Source organism: Sceloporus occidentalis, unplaced genomic scaffold (assembly GCF_023333645.1).
Source record: "Sceloporus occidentalis isolate IW3139 unplaced genomic scaffold, rSceOcc1.0.p SCAF_3, whole genome shotgun sequence".
In the NCBI taxonomy this organism is placed as follows: Eukaryota; Metazoa; Chordata; class Lepidosauria; order Squamata; family Phrynosomatidae; genus Sceloporus; species Sceloporus occidentalis.
In genome coordinates this window covers 30,281,282-30,301,977 of record NW_028316983.1, presented here as the reverse complement: position 1 = coordinate 30,301,977, position 20,696 = coordinate 30,281,282, and the positions used below count along the sequence as shown (strand labels likewise).

At 40.7% G+C, this 20,696-nt stretch overlaps 1 protein-coding gene across 2 annotated transcripts in view; it reads right to left on the bottom strand.

The window, feature by feature from the left end:
* STK4 (serine/threonine kinase 4) overlaps positions 1–18,870 on the bottom strand; it is a 95,081-nt gene extending 76,211 nt beyond the window's left edge. For both annotated transcript variants that reach the window (XM_089513943.1, XM_089513944.1), the window contains exons 1-4: positions 18,738–18,870; positions 9,659–9,739; positions 6,753–6,881; positions 76–190 (exon numbers count right to left, since the gene is read on the bottom strand). In XM_089513943.1, the coding sequence (XP_089370069.1) occupies positions 76–190; positions 6,753–6,881; positions 9,659–9,739; positions 18,738–18,769 (357 nt within the window). In that variant the 5' untranslated portion in view covers positions 18,770–18,870. The remainder of the gene's footprint in view (positions 1–75; positions 191–6,752; positions 6,882–9,658; positions 9,740–18,737) is intronic.
* Positions 18,871–20,696: the final 1,826 nt, after the last annotated feature.

Genomic DNA, 20,696 nt, shown 5'->3' with positions numbered 1-20,696 from the left:
AAACATTGTATTAACACTCAATATTTTCATTGCAAGAATGTCAAGAATTTACTGGGATGCTGAAGGAGTACATACTGTTTTATTTCGCAGTCTAATGATATCAGAGACAGATCCAGCACCACAATATTCCATGACTATCCAGAGGTCAGTGTTCTTAAAATAGCTGCCATAGTATTTGACTACATGAGGACTAAGGAAAAAATAAGAGAAAATATAATTTAAGTGGGTTAAATATATATTGTATACACTTTAGCAAATATCAAAAGGCAGACATAAATCACACTCTTAGTTCAGCATTATGTGTCCAACTGAAAACAAGAACTCCGAAAAAAATTCAATGTCATATTTTTTTAGTTCTGCAGGTTCATTCATACATCAGGTGAATGTGTTTTAGAAATCCAAAGTAAATACATACCACGGTCCCTTCCCTTACGTGGGGGATCCATTCCAGACCCCCCATGTAAGGGAAATACCACGGGGTGCTTGAGCCCTATTAAAAACAATGGGGCTCATGCTCATGGCGGCATGACATTGCTCTTTCTGGTGAACAGCAGCGCTTCTTCCGGCATGGCTTTCAGATTATACTGAAAGCCGCATTTATCGCACCTGCATATGACACGGGCGCACTGTACTTAAGGCTGTTCTGTACAGTGAATAAACTTGATTTAATTACCTGTAATGGATGATCATAGAATCATAGAATCATAGAATCGTAGAGTTGGAAGAGACCACTAGGGCCATCCAGTCCAACCCCCTGCCATGCAGGAAATCCAATCAAAGCATCCCTGACAGATGGCCATCCAGCCTCTGTTTAAAGACCTCCAAGGAAGGAGACTCTATCACCTTCCGAGGAAGTGCATTCCACTGTCGAACAGCCCTTACTGTCAGGAAGTTCCTCCTAATGTTCAGGTGGAATCTCTTTTCCTGTAGCTTGCATCCATTGTTCCGGGTCCTGTTCTCTGGAGCAGCAGAAAACAAGCTTGCTCCCTCCTCAATATGACATCCTTTCAAATATTTAAACAGGGCTATCATATCACCTCTTAACCTTCTTTTCTCCAGGCTAAACATCCCCAGCTCCCTAAGTCGTTCCTCATAGGGCATGGTTTCCAGACCCTTCACCATTTTTGTCGCCCTCCTTTGGACACGCTCCAGTTTCTCAATGTCCTTTCTGAATTGTGGTGCCCAGAACAGGACACAATATTCTAGGTGGGGCCTGACCAAAGCAGAATACAGTGGCACTATTACTTCTCTTGATCTAGACACTATACTTCTATTGATGCAGCCTAAAATAGCATTGGCCTTTTTAGCTGCCGCATCACACTGTTCACTCATGTTCAACTTGTGGTCTACTTGGACTCCTAGATCCCTTTCACACGTAGTTTCATTCAGCCAGGTGTCACCCATCCTATATCTGTGCATTTTGTTTTTCCGCCCCAAGTGCAATACCTTACATTTCTCTGTGTTGAATTTCATTTTGTTAGCCTTGGCCCAGCTTTCTAGTCTATTCAGGTCATTTTGAATGTTGATCCTGTCCTCTGGGGTATTAGCTATTCCCCCTAATTTGGTGTCATCTGCAAATTTGATAAGTATGCTCCCAATTCTGTCATCCAGGTCATTGATAAAGATGTTGAATAGCACTGGGCCCAGGACAGAGCCCTGTGGGACCCCACTGGTCACTTCTCTCCAGGATGAAAAGGAGCCATTGTTGAGCACCCTTTGGGTTCGGCCGGTCAACCAATTACAGATCCATTTAACAGTTCCTTTGTCTAGCCCACATTTTACAAGCTTGTTTGCAAGAATGTCATGGGAAACCTTGTCAAAGGCCTTACTGAAATCAAGATACACTATATCCACAGCATTCCCTTCATCTACCAAGCTGGTAATTTTATCAAAGAAAGAGATTAGATTTGTCTGGCATGACTTGTTTCTCTGAAACCCATGCTGACTTTTTGTGATTATGGCATTGCCTTCTAGATGTTCACAGACTCTCTGTTTAATGATCTGCTCCAGAATCTTTCGTAGAACTGATGTCAGACTAACTGGACGATAATTGTTGGGATCCTCTTTTTTCCCCTTTTTGAAGATGGGGACAACGTTTGCCCTTCGCCAGTCTGCTGGGATCTCTCCTGTTCTCCAGGAGTTTTCAAATATGATTGCCAATGGCTCCGATATTACTTTTGCCAGTTCTTTTAATACCCTTGGATGGAGTTCATCTGGTCCCGGAGACTTAAATTCATTTAGATTAACAAGGTGTTCCTCTACTATCTCTTTACTTATTCTGTGCTGAAATTCCCCTATTCTGTCCTCTGCTCCATTATCCTCAGGTTGGGCACCCTTTGCCTTTTCTGAGAAGACTGAGGCAAAGAAGGTGTTGAGTAATTCTGCCTTTTCTCTATCTCCTGTTAGCATTTTGCCATCTTCTCCACGCAGTGGCCCTACCGTTTCCTTCTTCTTCCTCTTGCTGCGGACATATCCAAAAAAGCCCTTTTTATTGTTCTTAACCTCTCTAGCAAGCCTGAGTTCATTCTGCGCTTTAGCTTTTCTGACTTTACCCCTACACATGCCTGCTATTTCTTTGAATTCCTTTTTCGTGATTTCCCCCTTTTTCCATTTATTATACATGTTCCCTTTCAAACTTAGCTCGGTTGAAAGTTCCTTAGTCATCCATCCTGGTTTCTTGAGACACCTCCCGTTTTTCTTTCTCACTGGAACTGTTTGAAATTGTGCCTTCAGTATCTCCCTTTTGAGAAAGTCCCATCCGTCCTGAACTCCTTTATCTTTTAGTATTTCTGACCATGGAATCGCCCTCAATACTTCTCTAAGTTTACTGAAATCCGCTCTCCTAAAGTCTAGGATGTGTGTCTGACTCTGCCTGGCTTCTCCTTTCCACTGTATTACAAACTCCAGGAGAACATGGTCACTTCCACCTAATGATCCCCACCACTTGCACCCCATTAACCAAGTCATCCTTGTTGGTTAGGATCAGATCTAAAATAGCTGACCCCCTTGTTGCCTCTTCCACCTTTTGGACCATGAAATTGTCTTCCAGGCAAGTGAGGAATTTGCTAGCCCTTGAGGATTTTGCTGAGTTTGACTTCCAGCAAATATCAGGATAGTTGAAGTCGCCCATCACTACTACATCTCTCTTTTCTGACTGTGTGGTCATCTGTTCTAGAAAGATATCATCCAATTCCTCAGTCTGACTTGGGGGTCTGTAGTAGACTCCCACCGTAACACCCTTGTTGTTTCCCTCCCCTTTGATTCTTATCCAGATGCTCTCCACCTGGCTTCCATGATTGATGTCCAGGATCTCTTCACTGGTGTAAATATCTCTGACATATAGTGCTATTCCTCCTCCTTTCCTGTTTGGCCTATTTCTCTTAATAAGGTTATACCCCTCTATTTCCACATTCCAATCATGAGACTCATCCCACCAGGCTTCAGTGATGCCTATTATATCATATTTGCTTTGTTGTACTAGGAGTTCGAGTTCATCTTGCTTATTTCCCATGCTCTGTGCATTAGTGTAGAGACATCGCAGACCATGGTTCCCTTTTACTTGCTGCCTGTGTAAGTTTTTTTGCCTCCCACTGCTGGGTCCTTGCACTGTTTGCCTTGTTTCCTCTATGTCAGTTTGACTATTTTCGCCATCCCTTTCGCCTTCCTTAATATTGTCTCCCTTCCCCTCGGAACTTAGTTTAAAGCTCTCCTGATCAAGTTCTTGAGACTGTTGGCAAAAACATTTCTTCCAACTGGCGTGAGATGCAACCCGTCTGTTGCAAGAAGTCCCTCCTCATGGAACCGCAGCCCATGATCGAAGAATCCAAATCCTTCTCGGCGGCACCATCTGCGAAGCCAGTTGTTCACATCTGCTATTTTCCTCTCCCTTCCTGGACCATGCCCTTCAACTGGCAGAAGAGACGAGATGACAACCTGTACATCCATTCCTTTCAGCTTCCTACCAAGCGCCTCGTAATGCCTTTTGATGTTCTGAATGCTGTGTCTTGCAGTATCATTAGTTCCCACGTGGACCAAAAGGAAGGGGTATTGGTCAGTAGGCTTGACCAGTCTTGTCAGCCTCTCTGTCACATCACGGATCTTTGCATCTGGAAGACAACACACCTCTCGAGACATCTTGTCAGGCCTACAAATCACTGCTTCTGTACCCCTCAGCAAGGAGTCCCCCACTACGACCACACGCCTCCTCCGAGGCTTAGCAGCGACTGTTCCCTCGGGTGGGACTCTCAGGCTCCCCTGTTCTGTCCCCGAAGCCTGTCCATGCTGCTCTTCTTCATCCTCCTTGATAAGGGAAAGAGCTTCGAATCGATTCTCTAGCTGCAAGCTCCCCGAACAATTCCTTCTTGGCTTACTTCTCTTTGTGACATTCCTCCAGCTGTCTGCCTCCTCTGTTTGGCAAGTGACCTCTTCCATCCTAGCATCTTCCTCTGCGTGGTACTCATCCAAGATGGTTAGTTCTATTGTGTCCAGGAAATCCTCTTGTTCCCGAATATGCTGAAGTGTAGCTACTCTGGACTCCAGCTGCTGCACTTTCTCCTCCAAGGGTGCTACCAACTTGCTAAACGTGATCAATAATGGAAGAATATTATTAAAGCACAGGAACTGTCTGACTCTCCAGAGGTTGCTGAACCTTTTAAAAACTACTGATGTAGAACAAAACAAATAAAAACCGAAGTCTACCTGTTATATTTTCTTTGCAAATTTTTCCACATCTAAAAAAGCACTCAACTGTAGATTTACTAGGAAACACTTAGGGCCAGTATGCACAGGCCAAAAGCCCTGTGTTTCCTCATCCTGGCATCATCCTATTCAGGCGATGTAGGCCAAAAACCCCAGACCAAGAATGACTGGTCTGGATGCTGATCTGGTGATGCTGGACTGATCCCAGCCCAAAGGGGCCTCAGCACAGGTCAAAATGTCCTGCTGTTTGCCACAGAGTTTTGTGGAAATTCCATGGCAACAGTTGACACATAACATTGCTGCACATGCTCCTTACAGGCCACCGGCACATCTTCTCAGAAGGCCCCCACTGCTGCCTCTGATGTCAAAAGGCATGACCTGTCCACATGTGTGAAGCCAGGTACCCCATTTCTGCCTTTACATGGCAGCAGCAGTAGGTGACGGGCATGCAATGACAGCATATCCATGGTGAGGTGGCAGGCAGGCATATGAACACTCGACTGTTGTTGTGCCGGCCCAGGGAATGGCCCAGGCCAGAACCAGGGGCAGAATACCATGGGCTTGGCCCATGGTATCCTGCCTGTCTTGTCAGGCCCTTAGTCGGAGCTGAGATGAAGGCTGACCAGGAGACATACTACATCTATGACCATACATTTAAGTTCCTGGGTTTAACTTTGTAACACCCTAGCCAGAGACTGGGGCAAGATACCACCTGCAGATATCTACCAGTACTCTTGGGATTACCTGTTGAGACCCTGATCTGTGAATGTTTCCATCTGAAGCCAGTCAAGCAGACACAAGAGATCAAGTCTTTTCTATATTAGCTATTTAGTAAACAAAACAAAAAACACAAAAAATTGCTCACATCAGTTCACAGGGATAACTAATTTTTGAAAAAAGTTTGAAAAAATTCAGTGGATTGGATTGATAAAATTTCCTGTTTTTTAAGAAAAGATTTTTTTTACTTAATCTTCAACAGTGTTTTAATGTTATGTATACTGCCATGAGAGTTCATTCAATATCTAGAATAAACATTTTTAAAAAAATATTTTTGAGGATATAACTCATAATATGCTATGAGAATCAACCTCTTACTATAAAGCAGGGCTAGGAATCATGTTAACACTACTGCAGATATTGTTGGACTGCAACTTGCAGTGGCCCTTGCTAGTACAGCCAATGGTCAGGAATGCTAGCACTTGCTATTTAAAATCTGGAAGGCCACATGATTCATCCCTGTTTTAAGACAAGACATGGGTTTAAAAAACATGGAATCTGGCAAGTTTACTCTTTTTCACACATGTGTTTATTCAAAGTATTTTACTCTGCTTTTCCTCAAAATTTGAAACGTTTAACAAGTGTATGAATAAAACCTTCAGGTTCTTTTGTTTGTTTGTTTGTTTGTTTCAGGTAGTAGCCAAGCCATAATTTATGTTAACTTATTAACCCCACATATGCACACACAAATGTCAAGGATTATTGGAAAATAAGAAACTACTACTCATCTCATCTACAGAGAATGGGAAAGAAAGGACTTGTTCCCTTTGTAAGCCTTTTTTGTTGTAAGCACTGGTAGTGTCTCATTGCTCCCACTGTCTTCAAGAAGCCTGGTAAGATATGACAAGAAAATGTCCCTTGGAAGAAAGGAAGATTTTCCATCTCTTTCCATAAACTCTGACAATGGTGACTGCAGCAAGACTCTGTTAGTGCTGTTACAAGTAAAACACAATATATAGTGTCTTACTTTTTGTGTAGTAACAGTACATTTCTTAGTGTTATATATAAGATTCCCTTCTAAAATTCCTAAAATATTACCCATTGGGGAGATCTGGCAGAAAAGTAAGCAGATGAAAGGATATATTTCTTGTTTCTTCCTCCAAATACACAGCATGAGGAAATAAACCATACCCTTTCTTCTCTTTCCCCTGAACATGAAAGGAGGGTGATGCTTTCCTTACCTGTTAGGATTCTGAAATATATATATATATAGGGTACTTGCGTTTGGAAGATTTTCTCACCACTGAAGAGTGAAAATACTGAACACAGAAGCTCACCTATCACACTGCTGCATTATGGATATTTCTTTAATAATTTCCTGCAAATCAGACTCAACAGGAACTTGCTTAATTGCAACAACTTGGCCAGTTTCTTTATGGATAGCTTTGAATACACTGCCATAGGACCTGTAACAAGAAATAAAGCCAATAAGGCAGCTGACTTACCATACATACTCGTCTGTAAGTCAAAAAAAAATGCCCTAAAATTGACCCCAAAATTCCCAGACAACTTATATATGGGTCAGTATGGTAGTGCAATGGCAGCTCTTTCAGATTTCTTCACCAATGTGGTGGGGAGAGCTGTTGGAGAAGCAGATAGAGCGGTGGACGATCGATTGCTGCTTCTTTAAGAGTCTTTCTCTCTCACCCTCTTTCTCTTTCTCTCTTTTTTTTTATTACCGTATTTTTCAGCATATAAGACTGGGCGTATAAGATGATCCCCAACTTTTCCAGTTAAAATATAGAGTTTGGGATATACTCGCCGTATAAGACTACCCCTCTTCCAATGCACAACAAATAAATTTTTTTAAAAAAACCATCAGATTTGATTTCAATACAGTAGTAATTTTAATTCAAATGCTTATGACATGCAGGTGCTTAACAGGAAAATGGTCACTTAGCCAGCACTGAGCCAGGGCATTCAAAGCGGTCTTAAAATGGATTATTTCTGCAGTGTGTTTTGGACCATAGTCCAACACTCAAGCCACTGCACCAGCCTGACTTACCTGACAGGAATGCTGAGAGGATAAAATACTGTGGAACCGCTGAGTCCCTGAAGCAAAAGGAATCATGTGAAGTGTATTTTTGTTTTGTTTTTTAAATTAATTCTTAAAAGACCTGTACTGAAGAACCCAAGAGGTTATCCTTTGCCCTATGCAGTGGTCCCAAAACTATGCCCTTGAAGAGATGGACTTCATCTCCCAGAAGCCTCTGCCATGTTGGCCAATAGCCTGGGATTCTGGGAGCTGAAGTCCAAAATCCCCTCAAAGAGTAGAGTTTGGGGAGCATTGTGGCCTATAGTAATATTTCCCAAACTTTGGGCCTCTATATATTTTGGGCTTCCTCTCCCTGAATTCCTGTTTGCGAGGTTTTCTGGGGCCTCTGGGAGCTGAAGTCCCAAAACCTTGGAGGACCAAAGTTTGGGAAGCTTTGCCTTATAGAGCCTTAACCCAGTTCCAGTATATCACTGGTTCCCCCCAAACTATGCCCTTTAAAAGAATTTTGGGCTTCATCTCCCAGAAGCCTCAGCCATGTTGGCCAATAGTGTGGGATTCTGGGAAATGAAGTCCAAAATCCCTTGAACAGTACAATTTGGGGACCATTGATATATAATATTATAGTATCCCAAACTGTTCCCTTTAAGAGATTTTGGATTCCAACACCCAGAAGCCTCAACCATGTTAGCCTGGGCTTCTGAGAGCTGAAGTCCAAAACCCCTTAAAAGAGCACAGTTTGGGGACCCTTTAAATATATATATCATTTCAAGCCTCCATTTTAGTTCACTAACCTCTCTCTTTCAATCCATCTCTGAAAATGAACCACCTCCCCTCACTGCTGGCCCTCCACTACTCCATAATCATTCACCACATTCCCAACAAACTCCCTTAGGAACCCCATTTGAAGGAGGCCCAGAGGGGAACGAAGGAGACAAAGAGGTGAGGCAGGCTGAGGGAAGGAAGGAGCGAGGGAGGGAGGGAGGGAGGGAGGGAGGGAGGGAGGGAGGGAGGGAGGGAGGCAGGCACCCGGTAGCCTTTCAGGCTGTACCAAGTAAGCCCACCGCCATTCTGAGCTGATACTCTGATTTGTTCGAAGGTGCCTACCAAAGCAGCCTCCCTGCCAAGCCCAGGCCACCTCATCCTCTGCTGTACTATTTGCGGCACGCAAGGCTTCTTGGGAATTGTAGTGTAGTGCTTCCCTTTTTGTGTGAAATAGAAGAGGCAGAGCGGGGATGGTGGGGTCGGCTTCCAAAATTTTGTCTGACTCTCGGCCAATGTATACATGCACTGAGGGACTTTTACCTTTGACTTATCCACTGGTCATACCAAAATCCATAATTTTGGCCACAAAACCTGCCCTTCCCTTATACGTGAGATCAACTTATAGTTGAGCATATACAATATATGATGGAATGTGCCATGTATAGAAAAATTCTATACTAGATGAAGTTTTTAGGTTAATATATGACTGATGTTTCTAACATGTTTAATATTAGGGGTCATATTAGGAATTAGCTGGGAATCATTTTACTATTTTATTAAAAGTCCTATTAACATAATACACATAAATACAGAGGGTACAAGGCATTCTGATGGCACGCAGGTTGTTTTATCCCCAAACTTAAACTTCGTTAAATAATTATACTACAATAATACCCCCCAAAAATTATTTATCATGAATACTTCTGTTTTCCAAAGCTATAATGAAAAATGATCAGATGTGTATCTTCTAACTCTTCAAAGACTGATTTACAACAAGCTTCCTTTTACTACATTTTGCAAGGGAAGCCATACATCGTCATCATTGTTTATATAGTGCCATCTCAGTACATGGTGCTTTACAAGAAAGAAAGAAAGAAAGAAAGAAAGAAAGAAAGAGTTCCCTGTCCTCATACTCAGGGATTAAGTCCAGCAGAAATTGCCTCTTCTTCTCCTCTCCCTTCGAGGCCAGGGCAGTGACAGGTGGGATGTAAAAATGAAGTAGGGCCTTAAAGCAGGCATAAAACTTTGAAGGTCAATGGTTTGATTCATGTTTCTTTAGTTTTGTTTGCATAAATCAAGAAATTGCCCTGTTTTATAGAACAAACAGGTCCTAGTTGATTTCTAGGAGCAACAGCTGCAACAGGTGCTTAGTACATTCCTTAGATAACAGAGAGAAGCTTTATGCTTCTCATAACATTCACTTACCCTTCACCAAGTTTTTCTAGTACATCAAACACTTCTTCAGGTTGTTTTGTTAAACTGTCTTCATCTAACTTCCTTAGCTGCCTATAACCAAAAGAAAATTTGTAAGACACTATGGAGATTTCACAGACATGACTGTCAACTGTTTTTCTTAAAACATAGAATCATTTGTAGAAAACATTCTCACAATGCTTTGCTGAGCCACTTAATTAAACTTATATCCTACATTTCTGCAGAAAAAAATTCACTCATGTCACTTATTAAGAGATTAGGAAAAGCTAAGTCAAATCTATGTTCTCTTTTCCTAGTGTTTTTAAAAAGCCTCTACAACTACGGATAGCATTTTTAATGAGTAGATAAAGGAGGACAGGCTACTAGTGCTACAGCCAAGGAATATGGTGAGGTGCTTCTGGCCCTCCCAAACAAACTGAACCGGTCTTGTTACAGTGGAATTTTAAAGGAATCTCTAGAAAAGAGTTAGGAAAAGTGGGCCACGTGTGGTCTATTAGTCCCATTTTTGTAACCTTGAGAACCCTCTGGTAGTTTCCCAAAGCCTTCTGTATTGTCGTCATCTTCGTCTTCTTCTTTTTTAAAAATAGTACTGTCTGGAGTGCATTTTTCACTCCAAAACAGCCCAAAACTGAACAAACCTTTCTACCCTCGCAAAGCCCCACCATCACCTTTAATAAAGTGAGAATGGAAGGAAAAATGGTCACCAGAAGTAACATGACATCACTTCCACAATAGCGGGAGGCCATTTCAACTGCAGACCACTATAGTTATGAGGGAGAAAATTGATTCCCACTCTACAAGCAGTTCCACAGCCATACTCTGGAAGCACAAGACACAATTCACAAAATATGTCAAAACGGGACAAGGAAAGGGAGATGCAATATGTGTTTCTCTAGAAAAATAAATTAATACATTAATGCTCCATATAATCCTAGTAAATAAGATGCACACAACAAACAAATGAAGACTAAAAGCAGTTACTTTATTCTGCTAGTTGAAATTAAACAGATATCATATTTTTAGTGAAATACAAAAAAGTGCTGCTTTAGCGAGCAATATAGGGCATAGACAATGGAAAGGGAGGAGGTGAGAGGAAGCTAAGTGAATCTGAACAAGTGGACTAATATCAACAAAAGCTCATGTTAAAATGAAACAGTCTAAAAGGTGCTGCTGAAATCATTTGCTCCCTTCATGTTCCATTTTATGTTGAAACAGATTAATACAGTTGAAAACTAGGGCATATGCAGTATAGGCCAAATGTCTAGAGATAGGTTGCTTTCTACACTATTGGGCAGACAGGCAGGAAGCACAAGAGAGTCAGATGAGAGTATATTCCTACCTAGGCTATATTTCAGAGGAAGGATGTAGCAATACCACCTCTAAGTATTCCTTGCCTAAGAAAACTATGAAATTAATGGGGTTGTCATAAGTCAACGGGTGACTTGAAGGTGCATATTGTACATGTGCTGCACCCAGGCCCACAAACTCTCCTGTCTACATCCAAGAGAAAGCAGGCTGAGTGTCCATGCCACTTTCTGGCACTCACGGTATGCCTTGGCTAAGTTCTGTTTTTCATATATATAGATAGATAGATAGATAGATAGATAGATAGATATAGATATAGATATAGATACATACATACATACACACACACATATACATAAATATACAGTAACAAAAAAAAGTATTTGTTCATTCAATTTTGTTTACAATTAAGATCAATGACATTGTGGCACAAACCATGAACTACTAATATCAAAAATTAAAGTAAAGCTAAGCCAACCATGATGCCAAAATACAACCTGAATGACATTTTTTTTAGATTTAGATTTTAAAGATAATATATATATATAAAAAACAGATTTTCACAATCAAGCCTGACTAACTGGGAACCAGAAGTTTGGATATTGTCAGGGTGGGATGCAAAAAGACACTATGTGCATCCAGAAAGAGAGAAGCTTCCATGGATGGCAGATGAAGCTCTTCAAGAAGTTAAGGACAGAATGGAAGCAAAGGTAAGAGACTGAAACTGGGTCAGAACCCTGAATGCAACTATTCAACAACTTGTGCACAGGGAGAAGGAAGACTGCTATAATAATCAATGCTGATAAATAAATGATGACAACAAAAAAGTAAGAACAAGAGACCTTTTCCACAAGCTCTGATAAATCAAAGGGAAATTTAAGCCAAGTGTGGAGATGTTTTACAACCAGCAGCAAGACCAAGTAAAAATAAGGAGTCTCTGGAAATAATATACTGAAGAACTATATAAAAGAGATGAAAGGATCACAGATTTATTCAAGGAAGAACCATTTGAAGAGGAAACTACATTTTTAGGAGGTGAAGCAGAAGCTACTCTCAGAGCCCTTGGCAGAAATAAATCACCAGGAAAAGATGACATACCAAGAGAGCTGCTTTTAGCTAAGACAGAATCTATAGTACTCTAGTTCTACCTAAAATCTGTCAACACATATGTAAAACAAAACAACGGTTGATAAATTGGAAATGCTCAATATACATTCCAATCCTTAAGAAAGGGGAAACCAGGGATTGCAATACAGGACCATTGTGTTAACCTCCCATGCAGGCAAAGTGATGCTCAAAATTCTACATCAAAGACTTTTTCCACATATGGAGCAAGAAATGCCAATGTGCAAACTGGGTTTAGGAATGGAAGAGGAACTAGGGATCATATGCTGGATAAGGAAGCACAACAAAAAATTTCAGAAGAAAATCATCCTGTGCTTTACAAATCATAACAAAGCCATTGATTGTGTACATCATGAAAAAACATGGATCATTCTTAAAGAAATTGGTGTGCTACAAAATTTTATTTGTCCAGAATATGGAGAAACAGAAAGTTTTCCAATTGGCATAGGGACGAGGAAAGGCTGCATTGTATCACTCTGGTCCAAAACACACAGCAGAAATACAGTCAGCTCTCCTTATCCACGGATTTTTTATCCACGGATTCAAGCATCCACGTCTTGAAAATATTTTTTAATAAGTATAAATACCAAATAGCAAACCTTGATTTTCCATTTTATATAAGTGACACCATTTTGCTATACTGCTGTATTTAATAGGACTTGAGCATCCACGCATTTTGTTATCCACAGAGGGTCCTGGAACCAAACCCCAGCAAATAACAAAGACTCACTGTAATTCAAGACCGCTTTAACTGCCCTGGCTCAGTGCCAGGGTGTCCTGGGAATTGTAGTTTGTTGTGGCACCAGAACTCTCTGATAGAGAAGGCTAAATGTTTCATGAAACTACAGATTCCAGAATTCCCTAGCATTGAGCCAGGGCAGTTAAAGCCGTCTCAAACTGGGTTATTTATGCAGTATGTTTTGGACCTCTGTTTAACTTTTATGCTAAACATTAGCAGCTAGCTCATTAATTGCCTTTTGTAAGAATAAGACATACATGCCTTTAAGTCCATTCTGGAACCCATCATGATAAAATTAGTGTGTTGAATATAACATTTGCTAGAATGATGAAGATCTTTGGAGTCTCCTCAAAGATTCATTACAACAATTGTACAGTTTGTAGAATTTCAGGAAAATGCACAGCTTAAATGTAAAATATCTTTAATAAATAACTCTTCAGCACTGTAAAAAATAAATGAATATTCCCTTTGGCAGCAATAGCTGATTTAATATTTAGAGAGAAAAATGCTTTGCTCATAAAATAATAGCATTATGCTACCGGAGGAAGAGAAGGAAGAAAACTGATAGGAAGTAAATCAACTCAGATGAAATGTGTTCCTGGAGAAGAGTTCCACAGATACCATGGACTGCTAAACAAGACAAACAAATGAGTCTTACAGCAAATCTAGCCTGATCTCTCCCTAGAAGCCAAGATGATTAAACTGAGAGTGTCATACGTTGGCTGTATCGTAAAAAGACACAACTCATGAGAAAAGACAATAATGCTCGGTAAGGTAGAAGGCAGTAGAAAAAGAAGACAATGGACAGACTCAATCAAGAAAGCCATAGCCATGTGTCAGTAAGACCTGAGCAGAACTGTTGATGAAGGGTGACTTGGAGGTCTCTTATTCATAGGGCCAATGTAAGTTGAGGTCAACTTGATAACAATTAAAAACAAACATGCAAGATTCACCATGACTTCTTAAAATGAGGAAACATTACTAAAACTCAAACCCAGGAAATGATGAAATATTGGAACTTGCTTCAGCAAAAAGCACTAAGATCTGAGAACTGGTTCTTGTTCAAGAAGGAAGTCAATAGATAGGTCACTGTTCCCAGACAGCTCAGAAGACAATCGATATGATTATTCTGAGACACTAACAGCTTCTAAAATATAAGTAACTAGTATTTAACTCAAATGGTTTAGCAACCAACCATGTATCAAAACACAGTTTCTGTGGTAAGCTTAGGAGCAGGACTAGCTATTTATCTGAGAAAAATTGATCAGAAGACATTAACATTAAACATGAACAATAAAGAGAGCAGATATCTCCTGATTACAAACTCAAGCTATAAATTTTAAGTCATTTATTTACTTATCTGAAGCAATATTCTATCCTTTAGCCAAAAGGGCTCTGGAGTGACTTGCAACATAAAAACAAGTATGCATGACAGGTTCCTTCCCTCAAGTCTGTATACTAAAATATAAGATATGATACAAGAGACTGTGAAGTAGGGGGTGGGACAGACTATTCTTAATTTTTAATTATTATTACACTACTATAAATTATAACCATGAGAACAACTTAAACGAAGTTATTTTTAAGTAACTGCACATGGACATCCACAAACACATCCCTTTACATATATTTTACATGTACATAGAGATGTATTAACTGGCATTCCATTGACCTATATCCCTTTCCTGCGTAAAATATTTGCCCTTTTGTTTTATCATTACAATTTGGAACTTGCCAACAAGGAAAAAAAAATTGGCCAGGTTTGTTAATCATAATCACTAGAAGGCTACAGAAAACATATCAGAATGAAGACAATAGTTAAACACTGAATTAAGGGTTGTTGTTTTTAAATGATTGTTTTCTATAGTTATCAATAACCTAAACTGTTGTTCAAGCACAGCTTCAAAATTTCAGTAGGGTTCTCTTTAATTTGGTCACCACCAAAATTATAGCCTAGTAAAGAGAAAACTAATGTACCCTGTCATTTGTGATGCTTTAAAAAAAAGGAAAGAGAAAGAGTTCAGTATACCACAAAACAAAGGAAACAGCGTCTTGCACACAACATGCAAATGTGTCATTTAAAAAAAGCAGCTGCATGTCTCTGATAGCACTGTAACTCAACAGAGACTTCAGTGAACTGCTCAACCACTTATTTCTTCTTGGTCTGGGTCTGTTCACTGACAGCTTGCAGTATTATGACAGATGACTACTGAAATAATTGAAAACTGGCCCAAATAATTGAAAACAGAAAATCTGTTATGTCCAAAGCAGAAAGAAATGTAGGGCTAGCTCTTAACTTTAACATCCAAGTACAGTTTATCAATACATAAACGCTAAACTTTGTTGTTGTTTTTTAATTAGGCACTTTTCCTTCAAGTTTGGATTTAATTGCATCTTCGAGTGCTACTCAACTCCCCCAAAATTGTGGTTGATCTTAGCAATGGGTAGTGGAAATGAGCTACTCTCAGTTTATAAAACTGGATGGTTTTCACTGCTACAGTTAACATTAAGCATGATTTATTGTTCAAATGACATACTAAACTGTGATTAATATGAAACAGATGACAAAGTTTCTGATTTCTTTAGAAATCACACTTAGATGTTGGTCAGTCTTGTAATGCTAAAGCATATAGTGTTATGTCCAGACACAGCTAGACCACCACTAGAGAATGAAAGGGCTCCCTAACATTAAGATACCTACAATGCATCATGGTAACTAAGAAAATATTTCAGTTTTGACAACTTATAATTTGCACCTTCAGTAATCCCTTTTCTACTATGAAAGGGTTCACTGAAGCATTTAGACTGCATTTTTTCATTTGCATGTTACACCTACATCACACCTATAAGAATGTATCTCCAAACATTCGCAGAAAGGACTGGTATAAATGAATACTTGTAGACAGGGAGGTGTGGGTTATGTTTACATCATAGACTATATCATACTCAATGAACATGCAAATCCATCATGTGAAAACAGCTATGAATGTCACAATAATATGCACTTCTCCAACTATCATCATCAGTTGCTACCACGAACTTCGCTACCGTTAAGTGTAACGTTATTCATTATGAAGGTTTTTCTACACTTCATGCAAATATAGTTTTATAAAAATATATAATTTGATCCCACTCACTTATATAATTTTACATAAATATGACAAAGAGTTGTATCATTTGGTCTCTCAGTGATCCAGTCTTTCTTCTTTAAATTCCTCAAACCAGAAAGACAATAAAAATTCAGATATATGGGAATGGAGCTTCTGAACATAATGGCTAAAATCCAATGTTGTGCTATCATCCAACGCAGAGGGACATTCCTCCTCTCTATATTGCAGTTCTTCATACTGCCCAAAAACTCCTGGAAGACATCGCAGCTATCCAAGAGTAGGTTTTGAAGGGCCTATTAGGAGCTGCGGAAGGATGATCCCACTTCTGGTTCTGCTAATGGAAAAAGTTTCATCAGAGCAATTCTACTGCATGCTAGGCATTGCTTGTGAACCCTGCTATGAAACTCTCAGCCATGTGTGTGCGCGCAGACCTTCAAGTTGCCTGTCAATCTATGGCGACCCCATTGTTTTCATAATGTATTCTTGGGCAAGGAATACTCAGAGGTTGTTTTGCCAGTTTTTTCCCCTCTGAAATATAGCCTTCTCTGAAATATAGCAGGGCTGACACTGCATAGTCTCCAAGATTATACAGAATCTGTATCTATATGGTATTTCAGCCAACTGCACTTATATGAAATTTGAACCTGCACATGACCTGCACACACAGGTCTAGATATTTATACTACTGTAGTTTTGATTGATAGTTTTTTTTTTTTGGGGGGGGGGTTGCCTGCTTTTTAGTCATTCAATATTCTTAAGATCCCTTAGATGCATTATTGGAAAAGTGATGGAGTAGTAAGTACTGTATTAATCCTTCCAACACCTTTGGTTTCAAATGTGTAATAAGTGGTAGTTAATTTGGATGTCTAAAAGAGTCAACGTTCTACACGTGTCAGTCTGAGATAAATGACATGTTAGTTTCAATTCTGTTTTACAGCCAAAGCCATGTGTCAGCTGAGTTGCTCCTTTAATTTCAGTAAACAAGATCCACAATTCACTTACGACAGATGTATGTTAGCCATTACACTCAGAAAGAAATTTCTCATCTAGTACTTCTGTTCTTATACCACTTCTGAGAAGTCTCTCAACTCCCTTATTCACTTCCATTTACCATGTTTATAAATAAATGAGGAACACGGGCAAATCGAGATGAACAATTCCTATCCCACACTAGCGCATTTCCTACATGCAGCCAAGTGCATGAACATGTGGCTGCTGCACGCATGACGATCAACTTGGAGCTTGCATGCTATTTACTAGAGCAGCAGTTCCTATGCACTCAGGACTAAAGATGCAAATTCAATTTAGAAAACAGGATACAGGGCTACACTTAAAAAACAACGAAGAGCATGTCAATAACATGTGTACAAGACACATACAACTGACAGGTGGCTAATCCAAGTCCCCTGTTTCGAAATGCAGTCTTCTTCAGAATGTTTCAGCATGATCTTTGGATCCCATTTGCTGATTTTCAAAACGGAGCAACATCCAGAGAGATGATGGGTGCTGCTGTTTTGAAAATTAGAAAGTGGGATCCAAAGATTATTCAAAAGCATTCTGAAGAAGACTGCATTTCGAAACAGAGGAACTGGACCAGCACCTGACAGCTGTATGTGTCTTCCATACATGTTGCTGACATGTACAGTACTTTATCGTTTCTTAGAACTTGAGTCAAGTTGCATGCAGCTTTAATACATCTTGTTGACATGTATTTGATTGTTTTTGTTTGTTAGTGTTTTACTGTTTACATTAGAATCATAGAATTGGAAAAGACCCCAAGGGCCATCCAGTCCAACCAGGAAATCTCAGTCAAAGCATCCCGACAGATGGCCATCCAGCCTCTGTTTAAAGACCTCCAAGGAGGGAGACTCCACTCTGAGGCAGCATATTTCATTCCCCAACAGCCCTTACTGTCAGGACGTTCCTCCTAATGTTGAGCTGGAATCTCTTTTCCTGTAGTTTGAATCCATTGCTCTGGGCTCTATTCTCTGGAGGAGCAGGAAACAAGCTCGCTCCCTCCTCACTATGACACCCCTTCAAGTCTTTAAACAGGGCTCTCATATCACCTCCTAACCTTCTCTTCTCCAGGCTAGACATCCCCAGCTCCCTGAGTCCCTTCACCATTTCAGTCTCCCTCCTTTGGGCACATATTGCATTGTTTAATTAATACAGGTCTATCCCTTTCGTTTTGTTAATTCAGTATTACTTTATGTTAGACTTGTAATTTCCCCCACTCCTGCATGGGATACCTTTTGGCCCTTTGGCGTATTTATCATTGCCTAGAAGGGCCCTCTTCCTTCTCCTTCTTACACCAAAGGGTTACACGCCAGATGTGCTGCATCACAGCCCCTTGCATCCCAACCATGAGGCCCAGCGAATTCCTTCTGGGGATGGCTGGCGCTGGGGGCGCCTGGTCCATTCCATGGCTCTCCGATTAAAGAGTCAGGCCACCAGCGCCTGAAACTGGTCCGTAGCTCCTGGGAAAGGGGCAGGCTTTCACCCGCAGGGTCCTGCGATGCCTGGCATTTTAGGCTCCTTGTCGAGAGCTTGAAAGGCTTCTACCAGAGTCACCAAGAGTGGAACAGTGGCCCTCAACAAACTCCAGCTCCCAGAATTCCATAGCCTTGAGCCAGAAAAAGAGTTAAAAGCGGGGCCAAACCGGGTTATGTCTCCAGTGCGGAGCAAAGGAAGGCCCGCCTCAGAGGCGACATCCAGCAGCCGCTTTTCCGCAGCGCTGCCCCAAACACACCCCTTCCTTCCCCCTTCTCCCTCGCTCCCTCTTCCTCCTCACCGCTTCGGGTGCCGCAGCTGCACAGTCTCCATGGCCGCCGGAAGAGGAGGAACTCAATCGAAGACCCCCCCAAAAAAACCGCTACCGACGCTCTCTCATCGCCGCTCTCCGACTGAGGGAGCCTCCAGACCACGCCTTCCGGTTCCCCCTCCACTTCCGCCTCCCAGCAACCAACCAATCAGAAGCCCGCCCGCTAGAAACTGACAGTTGAAGTGGGAAGGGACACGGACCACGTGGTTTCGGAGCTCTTGGCGGCAAGTTTCCTTCATAAACCGCCCGCACAACGCGCCGGGTCCTGTTTGCGCATGCGCGCGGCAGCCGCCATCCTCTGGTGGGCGTGGCCTCCCTCTCACAGGTCTCCTTTCTCTGTCAGTGGCTCCTGCAGGCCTTTTAGACTTCAACTCCCAGAATCCCTCATCATTTGGGCAAGCTTGCTGGGGCTTCTGGGAGTTGTAGTCCAAAAACCATGAGGAGAGCTCAAAGAAAGAGAGATGCCCAAGCCATGGATATCTTTTAGTCCATACTTCTTGTGGCTTGTTGTTGTTGTGCAACCCTGAGGTGGTGAACCTATCATGGTGTTTTTTTGCCCAAGTTTCTTCAGATTTGGGTTTTTTTTTCCCATTGCCATCCTCTGAGGCTGAGAGAGTGTGGCTTCTTACCCAAGGTCACCCAGTGCGATTATTGTACCAAAAAAGAAAAAATGGGGGAAAGGGAGAGAAGCCTTGTACTTTCATTTCCTTTCTTTTTTAAAACAACAACAAGTCAATAACAACGTTAATAACTTAATAATAAGTTATTAACAAAAAAAGTTAATAACTGTTGAGTTATTAACGCAACAAAGATGTATAACAAACATATACATATAAACATATATAGCACAAAAATATAATACAATACTACGCTCAAAGACAAGACAAAACTTCATTTTAAAAAATAAAAGATTTACAAAATCCAAAATGGAGGCTATCATTATAATTATAAGTCTCCTAATTATACTTGAAGTCTTCATTCTTTTCTGCAAATGCTCCATTAAATTATAACATATTATTGACCAACTAAATATATGGCCGATTGCATCAAGCAGTTAGAAATATATATTTCCTTTTTCTCAACCTAAACACTCTTCTATACTAAATTTATATTCAGATATTATTACCTACATTTACTATTGCTAAATCTCCATGATTATATCCACACATTTGGCTTTTTACAGAAATCTACGTTCTTAATTCTCTTTCATTAACCATCCAATATATCCTCAAAATATTCTATATCTACCTTGCCATCCTTATAGGTGACAACAAACTTATTATTATGCCTTATTTCATTTTTGTCCCGTTCTTTGTTCCCAACATTTCCCAAATACTCCGTCTCAGGAGACCTTTCCTCCTCAGATTTCCCCGGGAACCTTGTACTTTTAACATTAATTCATCACACTTGATCTTAGCCAAAAGACCCAGAAGCAACTTCATGGTATACAGAAGAATGAGGAGGAGCAGTATTGGGCTGAGATAACAGCATTTGGTTATGCTTTTAATAAGTGAATCTGCTGCTTTGTTTTTATTGTATACTAATTAGTGTTATTTTAGAGAGATTTTAATCATGTAATAAACATTTTGATCCCACTGGAACTTCTGCATGTCTGTACAGTGGGCCCTTGGTATCTGCTGGGATTTGGCTCCAGGATCCCAAAATCCATGGATGCTCAAGTCCCATTATATGCACTGGCATAGTAAAATGGTGTCCCTTATATAAAGTGGCAAAACCAAGGGTTGCTTTTAGGATTGGGGGGGGGGGGTGTTTTTAATGTGGATGCAGAATCTGTGGATATAGTCCCAGAATTCCATAGCAAAGAGTGAGACAACAAGTTAAAGCGCTGCCAAAGCGGGTTATTTCCCCAGTCTGGATGCATCCACAGTAAAGAGGCCCTCCTTCTCCTTCTCCTCCCAGTGAGGCAAA